This window comes from Monodon monoceros, unplaced genomic scaffold (genome assembly GCF_005190385.1).
Source record: "Monodon monoceros isolate NGI ecotype Baffin Bay Population unplaced genomic scaffold, NGI_Narwhal_1 Super_Scaffold_2, whole genome shotgun sequence".
NCBI lineage: Eukaryota > Metazoa > Chordata > Mammalia > Artiodactyla > Monodontidae > Monodon > Monodon monoceros.
The window spans coordinates 128,067-142,620 of record NW_021703776.1 but is presented as its reverse complement, the minus strand read 5'-3'; the positions used below and the strand labels follow the sequence as shown (position 1 = coordinate 142,620).

At 45.1% G+C, this 14,554-nt stretch overlaps 1 protein-coding gene across 1 annotated transcript in view; it reads left to right on the top strand.

Moving 5' to 3' along the window:
* The window catches only part of HUS1 (HUS1 checkpoint clamp component), a 30,279-nt gene that overhangs the window by 8,212 nt on the left and 7,513 nt on the right, over positions 1-14,554 (top strand). The window contains exons 4-6 of the mRNA XM_029234352.1: positions 1,504-1,611; positions 2,841-2,915; positions 7,120-7,219. Coding sequence (XP_029090185.1) covers positions 1,504-1,611; positions 2,841-2,915; positions 7,120-7,219 — 283 coding nt within the window. The remainder of the gene's footprint in view (positions 1-1,503; positions 1,612-2,840; positions 2,916-7,119; positions 7,220-14,554) is intronic.

Here is a 14,554-nt window from a genome sequence, read left to right as displayed (position 1 = left end):
GCCTGCGATGGCAGTGGCAGCTGGCGCCCACTCCTGACACTCTCAGCGGCAGTGGTGGCTCACGCCCGTCCCTGGGACTCATATAGGTGGTGTTGTGTTGCCTGAAAGTGCGTGTGCACGTGGAAGGAAGCTCCTGTGGCGGCCCCGCCCCTCCCTTCACACGTCCTCCAACAGTGGCACGTTGCCTCTCTGGCGGGCCCAGGTACGTCCTTGGTCGTGGCCACACCACACTCCAGCCCCTTCAGGCAGCCCACCCCAGTCCTCTCCCTGGGTCTGAGCTCCGAAGCCTGCACTTCAGCACCCAGCCCCCACCCGCCCCGGCAGACACGTGTCTCAGGCTGGGCAGTGCAGGGCGGTGGCATCTCCCGTGTGTGCAGGTCTCTCTCCATTCTGCCTTCTGTAAACTGGTTGCTGCATTCTCCTCCAAGGTTCTACAGCTTCTCCTCTGTCCAGGCTGATCTCCCTGCCTGTGAGGGGACATCCAGGGTGTGGGCATCTTTCCTCTTTCACAGCTCCCTCCCTGGGGTGCAGGCCCCATCCCAATTCCCCTCTCTGCTTTGTTCTTTTTTCTTTTGTCCTACCCAGTTGCGTGGAGGTTTTCTCGCCCTTTCTGAAGCCTGAGGTCTTCTGCCAGGTCTCAGTAGGTGTCCTGTGAGCACCGTTCTACATGTGGATGTAGTTCTGATGCATCTGTGGGAGGTGGTGAGCCCGCATGCTGCTCCTCCACTGCCTTGATCACTCTCTTCGTCAGCCTTCCTTCCTTTTTCTCAGCTCTTTGCAGTCACGCAGTTCTCAGAGCTAATCTGTATTTCACCTCACAATATAAGTGTGGTGTGGTTCTAAAGTTACTTAGGGAAAAGTAAGAGATTAACATATCATGCTTTTCTTTCTTAAAGTGCAGAATATGTTGGTCTGTGGAGTCTCAGAGGAGCCCATGCACATAGACAGGTCGAGTTTTATCCTTCCAGCAGCACACGAGTGTCCTGTGCACACAGAACGGTCTCTTGGTCGCTTCTGCATAGCAAGTCAGCTTGTGCTTCACGACTTTACACTGCTCTTCTCCCTGCCTGGGAGAACACTGTCTCCCTCGTCTCTATTTTCCCATGACTGGCAGCTCGTCCTTGTTCTGGTCCTATCTGAAACGTCACCTCTCGGAGAAGCTTTTCCTGACTTCCCACTCTAAGACCCTCCTCACACGCTCACCTGGTTGCTGTTTTGCTTTCTTCAAATCTGTTGTGATTATATGTAGTGCACCCAGCTTGTATAGTTTGTGTTTCCTTCCTTACCCACCTGTACCTCTGGAACAGAGGGAACCTTATCTTATTCTTGTTCACCACACTTCCCAGCTCCTAACAGGACCCCAAGCTGGATACGCACACCATAAATATTTGTTGAATTGAGAACATTCCACTTAGATTTGGTATCAACTTTTTTAGTCTTTCAGTTCTTTTTTTTAAGTGTTGACAGGATGATACAAATAATTTTTAATTTTTCTGTTGGCAGTTATCCGTGTCAAGCAGTAGTCGTGTTGTGACACATGACATCCCTGTAAAGGTTATTCCTCGAAAACTGTGGAAGGACTTACAAGAACCGACGGTCCCGGACGCTGACGTGAGTGATGCCTGGCGTCCTGTCACTCACCACGTGTTAAATGGTGTGATTTGAATTCTCTGACCTTAGATAAAGTCTTGCCGTAGGTTTTATTTGAAAGTTGTATATAGTGCCTGAAAAGAGATAGTCTTTTTTTTTTTGCGGTACGCGGGCCTCTCACTGTTGTGGCCTCTCCCGTTGTGGAGCACAGGCTCCGGACGCGCAGGCTCAGTGGCCATGGCTCATGGGCCCAGCCGCTCCGCGGCACGTGGGATCTTCCCGGACCGGGGCACGAACCCGTGTCCCCTGCATCGGCAGGTGGACTCTCAACCACTGCGCCACCAGGGAAGCCCAAGAGATAGTCATTTTTAAAGGACACTCCCAGAAAAAAAAAAATTTGCAGTATTTGTCTTTAGTTGTTCACATAAAACATCCTAAAGTAGCGTTTTACATAATAGGAATGCCACATTCTTTACAGTTAGGAGAGAGAAAGTCTTGCCCAATAATAATGCTTAAGTAAAACTAAGGTAGTATTTTGGAGGACCATCACATTTATCGGGAGTAGCGGTCCTAGGTGCCAGCTTGGGTTTCACAGAACGTGGTTTTTTCCTTTGTCTCGTAAGGAGTGATGCCCGGGGTGTGTGGGAGAGCCTGCTTTAGTTCTCCTGACAGGAGTCCCAGAGCCACTGGAAGTAAAGATGATGCCCAAGGGTCAAACTCTTGCTCATGATGTATTGAAGAAGAGACCATGAAAATACAGCGAATGGAATATTTACTTGGCTTTTGCTAGAAGACATCTTTGCTGGGAAAAAGCCAGCATTGTACCAAGTACTGCTGCAACCCAGTCTGGGCACTGCTGCAGAGACTGGCCCCCAGTGTTTCTGCACAGGGTAGGAGGCGGACCTTGAGCCTGGGTGTGAACCCCTGGAGGACGGCCTCCCCCGGTGCTGAGCCTTAGTCCCCTGGGGCACGTGCAGGGCATCTTGGCTGCAGGGCTGCAGTCTTGGAAGCAGGGAATGCCTACAGGGACATGGTCACTGATGTCACCAGAGGCAGGCATGAGTGAGTGAAGTTGTAAACTTGTTTTTCTTTTTATATTTTAAAAAGGACCTGTATTCAGGCAATTTAAAAACAAGATTCCAGAGCTTTTAAGCGTACACACATTGCGAACAGGTAATGAGCACCTGTCAGTACTTGACCATGTTATGTCAATGTGTTAATACTCCTGATTTTTCTCATTTGCTTTATAGGTTAGTATTTATTTACCAGTCTTGAAGACTATGAAGAGCATTGTGGAGAAGATGAAAAACATCAGCAATCACCTTGTAAGTCCTAACTCCTTGGAAAAGAGCTCCCAAGTGTGTGGTTTTGGCTGCGTGTCCTGGGAGGAGCCTCGTCTGATGGAGTCTTGGTGCCCTGCCATTCACCATGTGGTGTCCGCGTGGGGCGTCCCTCACCCCCCGGCTCTGGGGGCCTGGCTGGTTGTTGAGAGCCTGCAGTTTTACAGGTGCCCGTAGCAACCTGCTCAGGTCTTCTCAACTTTCCTCACTCGCATTTGCCCTAGTCCCTCATATCTATATTAATAGTATGTTAAGGATATATTCAACAGTTTTGGCTTTCTTTCCATATGTTCTGGACAGCATATTACATGTTTTATCTGATAATGTACATATTTTCTTATGATCACTGATGCTGGCCTCTCTACTTGCCAGATGTCTCTGTGAGCCCAGGACGGAGATCCCCTAGGACACACCCCTTTTCCTGTAGGCAGCTCTTAGGTCAGGTCGAGGGTCATGTTTACTTCCCTGTTTTCTTCTGTGAAGGTTTTCTGCCAATGTCATGAAACGCTATATGTGACAGTGACAGTGTTGGGGGATCGTGTGGGTCATTCTCCTTCCCTCCTAGGGTTCTCCTGAGTTCTTCACTCACCCCCAAAACTCATTCGATTGTGTCCCTGGATGTTTCATTATAGAAACCCCTGTCCACCTGGTGAAACCTTTGCTCTTCGGTGTCTGCAGGCCGGTTACCTGCCACATGGCTGCCCCCTCCCTGCAGGACCCCTCTAGACTCTTGTCCATCCCCACAGCACCGGTTCTTCCCAGCCCCCGTCTCTGCCGTTCACACTTGGCTGCTTCTCTCCCGTTGTCCCCTGGAAAGCACTTGGCCCTTCTCACTGCTCATCAGAATTCCCAGACCTTCTACCACCACACTGGCTGTAAGCCCCTCCTCTGCCGAGCTGCTCTGTTCAGCACTACATAAGTTACCTGCTAGCACCTGGGAACCCCTCCTAAAGTGGCAGCTTCCTGAAAAGGGAAATTGTCTTAACCGTCTCTGCGTGACAGCCACCCACTGTGGGGTTGCCAGTCAGCACGTGGGTAATAGGTGTTTGCGCACGGACCTGGAATGAAACTTAGCTTCAAGAGATCTTTGGAATTACAAAAGTTTCCTGAAGCCTAGAAAACGTCGATGGGCTGTTTTATTGCCGCAGGTGTGCTCGCTTGAGAGTAATTTTCTTCCATGACTTCATCTTTATAGATTTCACTTTAATTTAGGATGGCTTCGGAGGAAGCAGTGTGTCCTGGGCAGACATGGGTGTTCTGCTCTGCCTGCCTCGATGTTGACCCAGTTGTCAGGCTGGGAGCTGCCTCTGAGGATACCCTGGGGGCCTCCAGAGAGGTTCGAGAGGCCCAGGGGAGAAAAGGCAGGGCGAGTAAGCCAAGGATCTGATTGTTCTTTTGGTCCAAGGGAAATGAGTCAGCAAAGTCGCTTAGATAAAATCATCAAAGGTGTTTTTCTCTTCCCTGGAGTGTTTAAAAGCCAGAATTTTGTGGAAGTGGCTACTGCACTGTGAAATACTAAGGGGAAAGTTATCAAGCATATGGAAAGTTGGAGTAGCCAAATGCATAACGAGATCTACTTGAGTAACCAGAATTCTGTGTCTGAAGATTACAGGCAAGAGAACTAAGGAAAATGACTAGGACTTAACACATTAAAAATATCCCTGTCCCGTCAGATGCCCCAGCGGCCCTTGATGAGATGCCATCCTTACCTTACTTCCTTTAATGAGAGACGTGGCCCGTGGGGGTGGGTTGCGTGTACGACTCAGGTAGGAACAGAAAAAACAGGCATGGACTGACAGGAGTCTCCGCCAGGTTTTAAGGCATTGGGATCCCCTCCAACCAAATGCCAGTTCTGGTTCAGGAGGTCTGCGGTGGGGTCAGCCTGAGTTTCTGACGGGCGCGCAGGGATGCTGTTGCTGTGGTGGACATGTGGGTCGGCGGTGCTTGGTGGTCGGAGCAGTGCTCTGTTGCTTACGCCTTACACGTTGTCTCAGCCTCACAGGAGCCGAGTCCTTGCAGCCACCCTGGGCCCCCCGCTGAGCGGTGCGCCCCGGTGCTGGGTGTTATCCAGCACGGGAATGGCAGCCTAACTGTCACAGTGGCTCTGTGACTTTTTGTGAATCGAGATCACTTATGTTAGGTTCCCAGTGCGTTTAGCCACTCTTCCGTAAATGGTGGGTAATTATCATTTGGGGAATCTCTGAAAGAGGTAAGACTTTGTCCAAGTCCCTAAGAAGCAAAGTATGTTGATGTGGCTAATACTCTGGCCATCGCTCACAAAATAAACACGGCGACCAGTGTTCAGAGTGTCGCTCGTGAACTCCCTTGGCAAGTTCTGTTTGAATGCTGCCCCACACCAGGCACCGGGTGTGGTCAGAGGCGTGGAGCTACTGTTTGATCACTCAGGCGGTGGGGATGTGAAGAAAGTTGTGAGTGTTTGAAGTCTGGAGTGAATCTAGAACCTTGCAGGCTGCCTTCTTGAATAAATCTGTATTTATATAAAACCTGTTTTTCAAAAGCGGGGAGAATTTACAGGTAGATACTGAGTGTGTGCTTACTCAAAGCAGACGGGCCTGTGTTATGTGTTAGCTTTAGAGTCCCAGTAAGCACAAGGATTGTTTTACATATTTCAGTCAAGTATTGTGTCCAGATAAGAGAGCAGGCTTAGAAACATCACCGTGTGTTTCTGGGTAGTGAAAGAATAATGAATTCTTCTCATTCAGAGGTACGTTTACTAGATGATGCAGCAAGGAAATGTAGAGGCTGTTTTCTGTGTAACGTCAAAGCCTTAGAAATGAGAGCTCACTCAAGTTAAAAACATTTTTTGATTTTGTTACTAGGATGGAAACTATTCAGAGTTCACTGATTTTAAGGAACAAGAATAAGGTCTACTAGGTGACACTCCGAAGTAAATCTGTGTGAGATTTAGCTGCAGCTGAGCCCTGCGGAGCAGGCTGTGCTCCGCTCACCCATGGCCTCTGCCCCTCTTGCCGCGCCTCTGGAATGGCTCCTCGGCCAGATGACCACCATCACCTGCGGCGGCTCGGTGGCCTCTTGCATTGTTGGTTGAGCAAAATGCTGGCTTGCATGCTGCTGCACGGGCTTTCTGAAGACCTGCCAGGCTTTAGAGATGGCCAGATACCAACGGTAAAAGGCGAAATGCAGCATGCCCTGGGCAGATTGCCCAAATCTTGGTACCTGTATCATGTCGTGGTACCTGTATCTTTCTCTGAACTTCATTTCTAGATTCTGTCCCGTTTATAGACCCTGTTGGTTGGTGGAGGGCAGAGCTTGAAAGGAAAGGGCCCCTCTGATCTTGGGAGAAGTTCCAGGCACTGTTGGGGCGGGGAGAGGTGTGGCCGGTAGGGGCCACGGCAATTGGTCACCAAGCCCAGCTGTCCTCTGAGTGTGGAAAGCCCAGCGGCCACGGGTCCCCGCAGCTTGTTGGAGTCCTGGACGCCTGACGGCATCTTCGGGCCTTTCTGAATTTGGAAATCTCACTTCCCAATGTCTGAGTTTATTTTTCAGGTAGATGGTTATGTTCTCCTGATATTCTGAAGGCTTTCTGATTATGTGGAATTGGCAGTTGTAATAGATGGTTTGGTCCATTTATAAAGATAAGGCAGGTGGGGCTTCCCTGGTGGCGCAGTGGTTGAGAGTCCGCCTGCCGACGCAGGGGATGCGGGTTCGTGCCCCGGTCCGGGAAGATCCCACATGCCGCGGAGTGGCTGGGCCCATGAGCCATGGCCTCTGAGCCTGCGTGTCCGGAGCCTGTGCCCCGCAACGGGAGAGGCCACAACAGTGAGAGGCCCACGTACTGCAAAAAAAATAAATAAAATAAGGCAGGTGGTGAGCTTCTAACTTCACGTTCTCTTCCGGTTCTCCTCCCTCCGTTTTGCAGGAGTCACACGGTGTCTGTGTCGTCAGAGCTGCTAGCAGGGACCCCCAGCCCCACCTGTTCTCAGGTCTTCCCATGGCGCTCTGCACGCAGAAGGGCTGCTCTCCGGGGATTTCTGAGTCTCTGGCTCTCAGACCTTGTCTTCTTGCTGATGCCATGTGGGGCTTGGTGATGTCAGGAGTGCCCTGGGTCTGGGGGGGCTACCTTGTCACCTGGTTTGTTGGAAGCTGGTGTTCACTTTTTTTTTTTCCTTTTTCCTTTTCGTAACACTGTAAAATACTCAATTTGCAGATTATTGAAGCAAACCTAAATGGAGAATTGAACTTGAAAATAGAAACTGAACTAGTATGTGTTACAACTCATTTTAAAGATCTTGGAAATCCTCCATTAGGTAAGTTTCCTGCTGGGTTATGTTTTGCTTTTGATAAATTGTTTCAGATGGCATACCATACCGAGGTCTGTAGATGGAAAATGGTTGAACTTTGGGTGCCTGTGTTTCATGCTTGGGAAGGGAACAAATAATGGGGCTGGATCACTTGTTACTGCACTGTGGTGGGCAGGTGAGCCTCCTGGGCATGAGGAGCTGTGTCTCCACCAGTGGCTGAAGGGTGAGCCCTGGGGCTCTCTCGTTCCTCATCCATAAAACCTGGGCTTGGGCTCAGTCTCCAAGAGCCCTTCCAGCTCTTCACATCCTGTGCCTTCTCCCAAAGATTGTAGTTTCTCACGTGGGGTGGAGTTAGACATGTAGATGACACTCATTTTCTCCTGCTTTTTTTGTGTGTGTATTAAAAAGTAAAAAGTTTTTCTTTCTTTCTTTCATTTTTTTTTTTTTTACATCTTTATTGGAGTATAATTGCTTTACAGTGGTGTGTTAGTTTCTGCTTTATAACAAAGTGAATCAGTTATACATATGTTCCCATATCTCTTCCCTCTTGAGTCTCCCTCCCACCCCCCCTCCCTATCCCACCCCTCTAGGTGGTCACAAAGCACCGAACTGATCTCCCTGTGCTCTGTGGCTGCTTCCCACTAGCTATCCATTTTACATTTGGTAGTGTATATATGTCCATGCCACTGTCTCACTTTGTCACAGCTTACCCTTCCCCCTCCCCATATCCTCAAGTCCATCTTCTAGTAGGTCTGTGTCTTCATTACTGTCTTACCCCTAGGTTCTTCATGACCTTTTTTTTTCCTTAGATTCCATACATATGTGTTAGCATACGGTATTTGTCTTCTCTTTCTGACTTACTTCACTCTGTGTGACAGACTCTACGTCCATCCACCTCACTACAAATAACTGTTTCATTTCTTTTTATGGCTAATATTCCATTGTGTATATGTGCCACATCTTCTTTTATTCATCCGATGATGGACACTTAGGTTGTTTCCATCTCCTGGCTATTGTAAATAGAGCTGCAATGAACATTTTGGTACATGACTCTTTATGAATTATGGTTTTCTCAGGGTATATGCCCAGGAGTGGGATTGCTGGGTCATATGGTAGTTCTATTTGTAGTTTTTTAAGGAACTTCCATACTGTTCTCCATAGTGGCTGTACCAGTTCACATTCCCACCAGCAGTGCAAGAGTGTTCCCTTTTCTCCACACCCTCTCCAGCATTTATTGTTTCCAGATTTTTTGACGATGGCCATTCTGACTGGTGTGAGATGATATCTCATTGTAGTTTTGATTTACATTTCTCTAATGATTAATAATGTTAACCATTCTTTCATGTGTTTCTTGGCAATCTGAATATTTTCTTTGGAGAAATGTCTCTTTAGGTCTTTTGCCCATTTTTGGATTGGGTTGTTTGCTTTTTTGTTATTGAGCTGCATGAGCTGCTTATAAATTTTGGAGATTAATCCTTTGTCCATTGCTTTATTTGCAAATATTTTCTCCCATTCTGAGGGTTGTCGTTTGGTCTTGTTTATGGTTTCCTTTGCTGTGCAAAAGCTTTTAAGTTTCATTAGGTCCCATGTTTTTATTTTTGTTTTACTTCCATTTCTCTAGGAGGTGGGTCAAAAAGGATCTTGCTGTGATTTATGTCATAGACTGTTCTGCCTATGTTTTCCTCTAAGAGTTTGATAGTTTCTGGCCTTAAATTTAGGTCTTTAATCCATTTTGAGTTTACTTTTGTGTATGGTGTTAGGGAGTGTTCTAATCTCATACTTTTACATGTACCTGTCCAGTTTTCCCAGCACCACTTATTGAAGAGGCTGTCCTTTCTCCACTGTACATTTCTGCCTCCTTTATCAAAGATAAGGTGACAATATGTGCGTGGGTTTATCTCTGGGCTTTCTATCCTGTTCCATTGATCAATATTTCTGTTTTTGTGCCAGTGCCATACTGTCTTGATTACTGAAGCTTTGTAGTATAGTCTGAAGTCTGGTAGCCTGATTCCTCCAGCTCCGTTTTTTGTTCTCAAGATTGCTTTGGCTATATGGGTTTTGTTGTGTTTCCATACAAATTGTGAAATTTTTTGTTCTAGTTTTGTGAAAAATGCCAGTGGTAGTTTGATAGGGATTGCATTGAATCTGTACATTGCTTTGGGTAGTAGAGTCACTTCCACAATGTTCATTCTTCTAATCCAAGAACATGGTACATCTCTCCATCTATTTGTATTATCTTGAATTTCTTTCATCAGTGTCTTATAATTTTGTGCATACAGGTCTTTTGTCTCCTTAGGTCAGTTTATTCCTAGACATTTTATTGTTTTTGTTGCCGTGGTAAATGGGAGTGTTTTCTTGATTTCACTTTCAGATTTTTCGTCATTACTGTATAGGAATGCCAGAGATTTCTGTGCATTAATTTTGTATCCTGCTACTTTACCAAATTCAATGATTAGCTGTAGTAGTTTTCTGGTAGCATCTTTAGGATTTTCTGTGTATAGTATCATGTCATCTGCAAACAGTGACAGCTTTACTTCTTCTTTTCTGATTTGGATTCCTTTTAATTCCTTTTCTTCTCTGATTGCTGTGGCTATAACTTCCAAAACTATGTTGAATAAGAATGGTGAGAGTGGGCAACCTTGTCTTGTTCCTGATCTTAGTGGAAATGCTTTCAGTTTTTCACCATTGAGGACGATGTTGGCTGTGGTTTTGTCATGTATGGCCTTTATTATGTTGAGCAAAGTTCCCTCTATGCCTACTTTCTGGAGGGTTTTTATCGTAAATGGGTGTTGAATTTTGTTGAAAGCTTTCGCTGCATCTATTGAGATGACCATATGGTTTTTCTCCTTCAATTTGTTAATATGGTGTATCACATTGATAGATTTGCATATACTGAAGAATCCTTGCATTCCTGGAATAAACCCCACTTGATCATGGTGTATGATCCTCTTAATGTGCTGTTGGATTCTGTTTGCTAGTATTTTGTTGAGGAGTTTTGCATCTATGTTCATCAGTGCTATTGGCCTGTAATTTTCTTTGTGACATCCTTGTCTGGTTTTGGTATCAGGGTGATGGTGGCCTGGTAGAATGAGTTTGGGAGTGTTCCTCCCTCTGCTATATTTTGGCAGAGTTTGAGAAGGATAGGTGTTAGCTCTTCTCTAAATGTTTGCTAGAATTCGCCTGTGAAGCCATGTGGTCCTGGGCTTTTGTTTGTTGGAAGATTTTTAATCATAGTTGCAATTTCAGTGCTTGTGATTGGTCTGTTCGTATTTTCTATTTCTTCCTGATTCAGTCTTGGCAGCGTTGTGCATTTCTACGAATTTGTCCATTTCTTCCAGGTTGTCCATTTTATTGGCATAGAGTTGCTTGTAGTAATCTCTCACGATCCTTTGTATTTCTGCAGTGTCAGTTGTTACTTCTCCTTTTTCATTTCTAATTCTATTGAATTGAGTCTTCTCCCTTTTTTTCTTGATGAGTCTGGCTAATGGTTTATCAATTTTGTTTATCTTCTCAAGGAACCAGCTTTTAGTTTTATTGATCTTTGCTATCGTTTCCTTCATTTCTTTTTCATTTATTTCTGATCTGATCTTTCTGTTTCCTTTCTTTCTGCTAACTTTGGGGGTTTTTTTCGTTCTTCTTTCTCTAATTGTTTTAGGTGCAAGTTTAGGTTGTTTATTCGAGATGTTTCCTGTTTCTTAATGTAGGATTGTATTGCTATAAACTTCCCTCTTAGAACTGCTTTTGCTGCATCCCATAGGTTTTGGGTCATCCTGTCTCCATTGTCATTTGTTTCTAGGTATTTTTTGATTTCCTCTTTGATTTCTTCAGTGATCACTTCGTTATTAAGTAGCGTATTGTTTAGCCTCCGTGTGTTTGTATTTTTTACAGATCTTTTCTTGTAATTGATATCTATTCTCATAGCATTGTGGTCAGAAAAGATACTTGATACAATTTCAATATTCTTAAATTTACCAAGGCTTAATTTGTGACCCAAGATATGATCTGTCCTGGAGAATGTTCCATGAGCACTTAAGAAAAATGTGTATTCTGTTGTTTTTGGATGGAATGTCCTATAAATATCAATTAAGTCCATCTTGTTTAATGTATCATTTAAAGCTTGTGTTTCATTATTTATTTTCATTTTGGATGATGTGTCCATTGGTGAAAATGGTGTGTTAAAGTCCCCTACTATGAATGTGTTACTGTCGATTTCCCCTTTTATGGCTGTTAGTATTTTTCTTATGTATTGAGGTGCTCCTGTGTTGGGTGCATAAATATTTACAGTTGTTATATCTTCTTCTTTGATCGATCCCTTGATCATTATGTAGTGTCCTTCTGTGTCTCTTCTAATAGTCTTTATTTTAAAGTCTGTTTTTTCTGTTATGAGAATTGCTACTCCAGGTTTCTTTTGGTTTCCATTTGCATGGAATATCTTTTTCCATCCCCTCACTTTCAGTCTGTATGTGTCTCTAGGTCTGTCGTGGGTATTTTGTAGACAGCATATATATGGGTCTTGTTTTTGTATACATTCAGCCAGTCTGTGTCTTTTGGTGGGAGCATTTAATCCATTTACATGTAAGGTAATTATCGATATGTATGTTCCTTTGACCATTTTCTTAATTATTTTGGGTTTGTTATTGTAGGTCTTTTTCCTTCTCTTGTATTTCTTGCCTAGAGAAGATCCTTTAGCGTTTGTTATAAATCTGGTTTGGTGGTGCTGAACTCTCTCAGCTTTTGCTTGTCTGTAAAGGTTTTAGTTTCTCCATCAAATCTGAATGAAATCCTTGCTGGGTAGAGTAATATTGGTTGTAGGTTTTTCTCCTTCATCACTTTAAATATGTCCTGCCAGTCCCTTCTGGCTTGCAGAGTTTCTGCTGAAAGATCAGCTGTTAACCTTATGGGGATTCCCTTGTGGGTTATTTGTTGTTTTTCCCTTGCTGCTTTTAATATGTTTTCTTTGTATTTGCTTTTTGACAGTTTGATTAATATGTGTCTTGGTGTGTTTCTTTTTAGATTTATCCTGTATGGGACTCTCTATGCTTCCTAGACTTAACTATTTCCTTTCCCTTATTAGGGAAGTTTTCAATTAAAATCTCTTCAAATATTTTCTCAGTCCCTTTCTTTTTCTCTTCTTCTTCTGGAACCCCTATAATTCAAATGTTGGTACGTTTAATGTTGTCCCAGAGGTCTCTGAGACTGTCCTCAGTTCTTTTCATTCTTTTTTCTTTATTCTGCTCTGCAGTAGTTATTTCCACTATTTTATCTTCCAGGTCACTTATCCGTTCTTCTGCCTCAGTTATTCTGCTATTGATCCCTTCCAGAGTATTTTTTATTTCTTTTATTGTCTTGTTCATCGTTGCTTGTTTCATCTTTATTTCTTCTAGGTCCTTGTTAAATGTTTCTTGCATTTTCTCCATTCTATTTCCAATATTTTGGATCATCTTTACTATCATTATTCTGAATTCTTTTTCAGGTAGACTGCCTATTTTCTCTTCATGTGTTAGGTGTGGTGGGTTTTTATCTTGCTCCTTCATCTGCTGTGTGTTTTTCTGTCTCTCATTTTGCTTATCTTACTGTGTTTGGGGTCTCCTTTTTGCAGGCTGCAGGTTCGTAGTTTCTTTTGTTTTTGGTGTCCGTCCCCAGTGGCTAAAGTTGGTTCAGTGGGTTGTGTAGGCTTCCTGGTGGAGTGGACTAGTGCCTGTGTTCTGTTGGATGAGGCTGGATCTTGTCTTTCTGGTGGGCAGGTCCACGCCTGGTGGTGTGTTTTGGGGTGTCTGTGGACTTATTATGATTTTAGGCAGCCTCTCTGCTAATGCGTGGGGTTGTGTTCCTGTCTTGCTAGTTATTTGGCATAGGGTGTCCAGCACTGTAGCTTGCTGGTCGTTGAGTGAAGCTGGGTGTTGGTGTTGAGATGGAGATCTCTGGGAGATTTTCGCCATTTGATATTACGTGGAGCTGGGAGGTGTCTTGTGGACCAGTGTCCTGAAGTTGGCTCTCCCACCTCAGAGGCACAGCACTGACTCCTGGCTGCCTCACCAAGAGCCTTTCATCCACATGGCTCAGAATAAAAGGTAGAAAAAGTAGAAAGAAAGAAAGGAAGAAAGGAAGGGAGGGAGGGAGGGAGGGAGGAAGGGGATAAAAGAAAATAAAATAAAGTAGGGTAAAATAAAATAAAGTTATTAAAATAAAAAATAATTATTAAGAAAAAATTTTTTTTAAAAAGTAAATAAAACAAAACAAAGCAAAAAAATCCGACGGATAGAACCCTAGGACAAATGGTGAAAGCAAAGGTATACAGAGAAAATGTCACACAGAAGCATATACATACACACTCACAAAAAGAGGAAAAGGGGAAAAAATAATAAATCTTGCTCTCAAAGTCCACCTCCTCAATTTGGGATGGTTTGTTGTCTATTCAGGTATTCCACAGATGCAGGTACATCAAGTTGATTGTGGAGATTTAATCCACTGCTCCTGAGGCTGCTGGGAGAGATTTCCCTTTCTCTTCTTTGTTTGCACAGCTCCGGGGGCTCAGCTTTGTATTTGGCCCCGCCTCTGCGTGTAGGTTGCCAGAGGGCGTCTGTTCTTCGCTCAGACAGGACGGGGTTAAAGGAGCAGCTGATTCGGGGTCTCTGGCTCACTGAGGCCGGGGAATGGGAGGGACATGATGCGGGGCGAGCCTGTGGTGGCAGAGGCCAGCTTGATGTTGCACCAGCCTTAGGCGCACCGTGACTTATCTCTGGGAAGTTGTCCCCGGATCCTGGGACCCTGGCAGTGGCGGGGTGCACAGCCTGCCCGGAACGGAGGTGTGGATAGTGACCTGTGCTCGCATGCAGGCTTCTTGGTGGCGGCAGCAGCAGCCTTAGCGTCTCATGCCCGTCTCTGGGGTCCGCGCTGTTAGCTGCAGTTCGCTCCCCTCTCTGGAGCTCCTTTAAGCAGCGCTCTTAATCTGCTCTCCTCACGCACCAGGAAACAAAGAGGGAAGCAAAAGTCTCTTGTCTCTTTGGCAGATCCAGACTTTTCCCCAGCCTCCCTCCGGGCTAGCCGTGGTGCACTAACCCTGTGCAGGCTGTGTTCACGCCGCCAACCCCAGTCCTCTCCCTGTTACGTTATTTATAATAGCAAATCACCTGCTAATGTTGGAGGGTCTCCTGCAGAGGTGGGGGGTGGCTGTGCCTCACCGTGGGGACAAGGACATTGAGAGGAGAAGTTCTGGGAAGTACTCCTTGGCGTGAGCCCTCTCATTTTTTTTTTAATTGTTGGAATATAGTTACCTTACAATGTTGTGTTAGTTTCAGGTGTATGGCAGAGTGATTCAGTTATATATATGTGTGTGTGTGT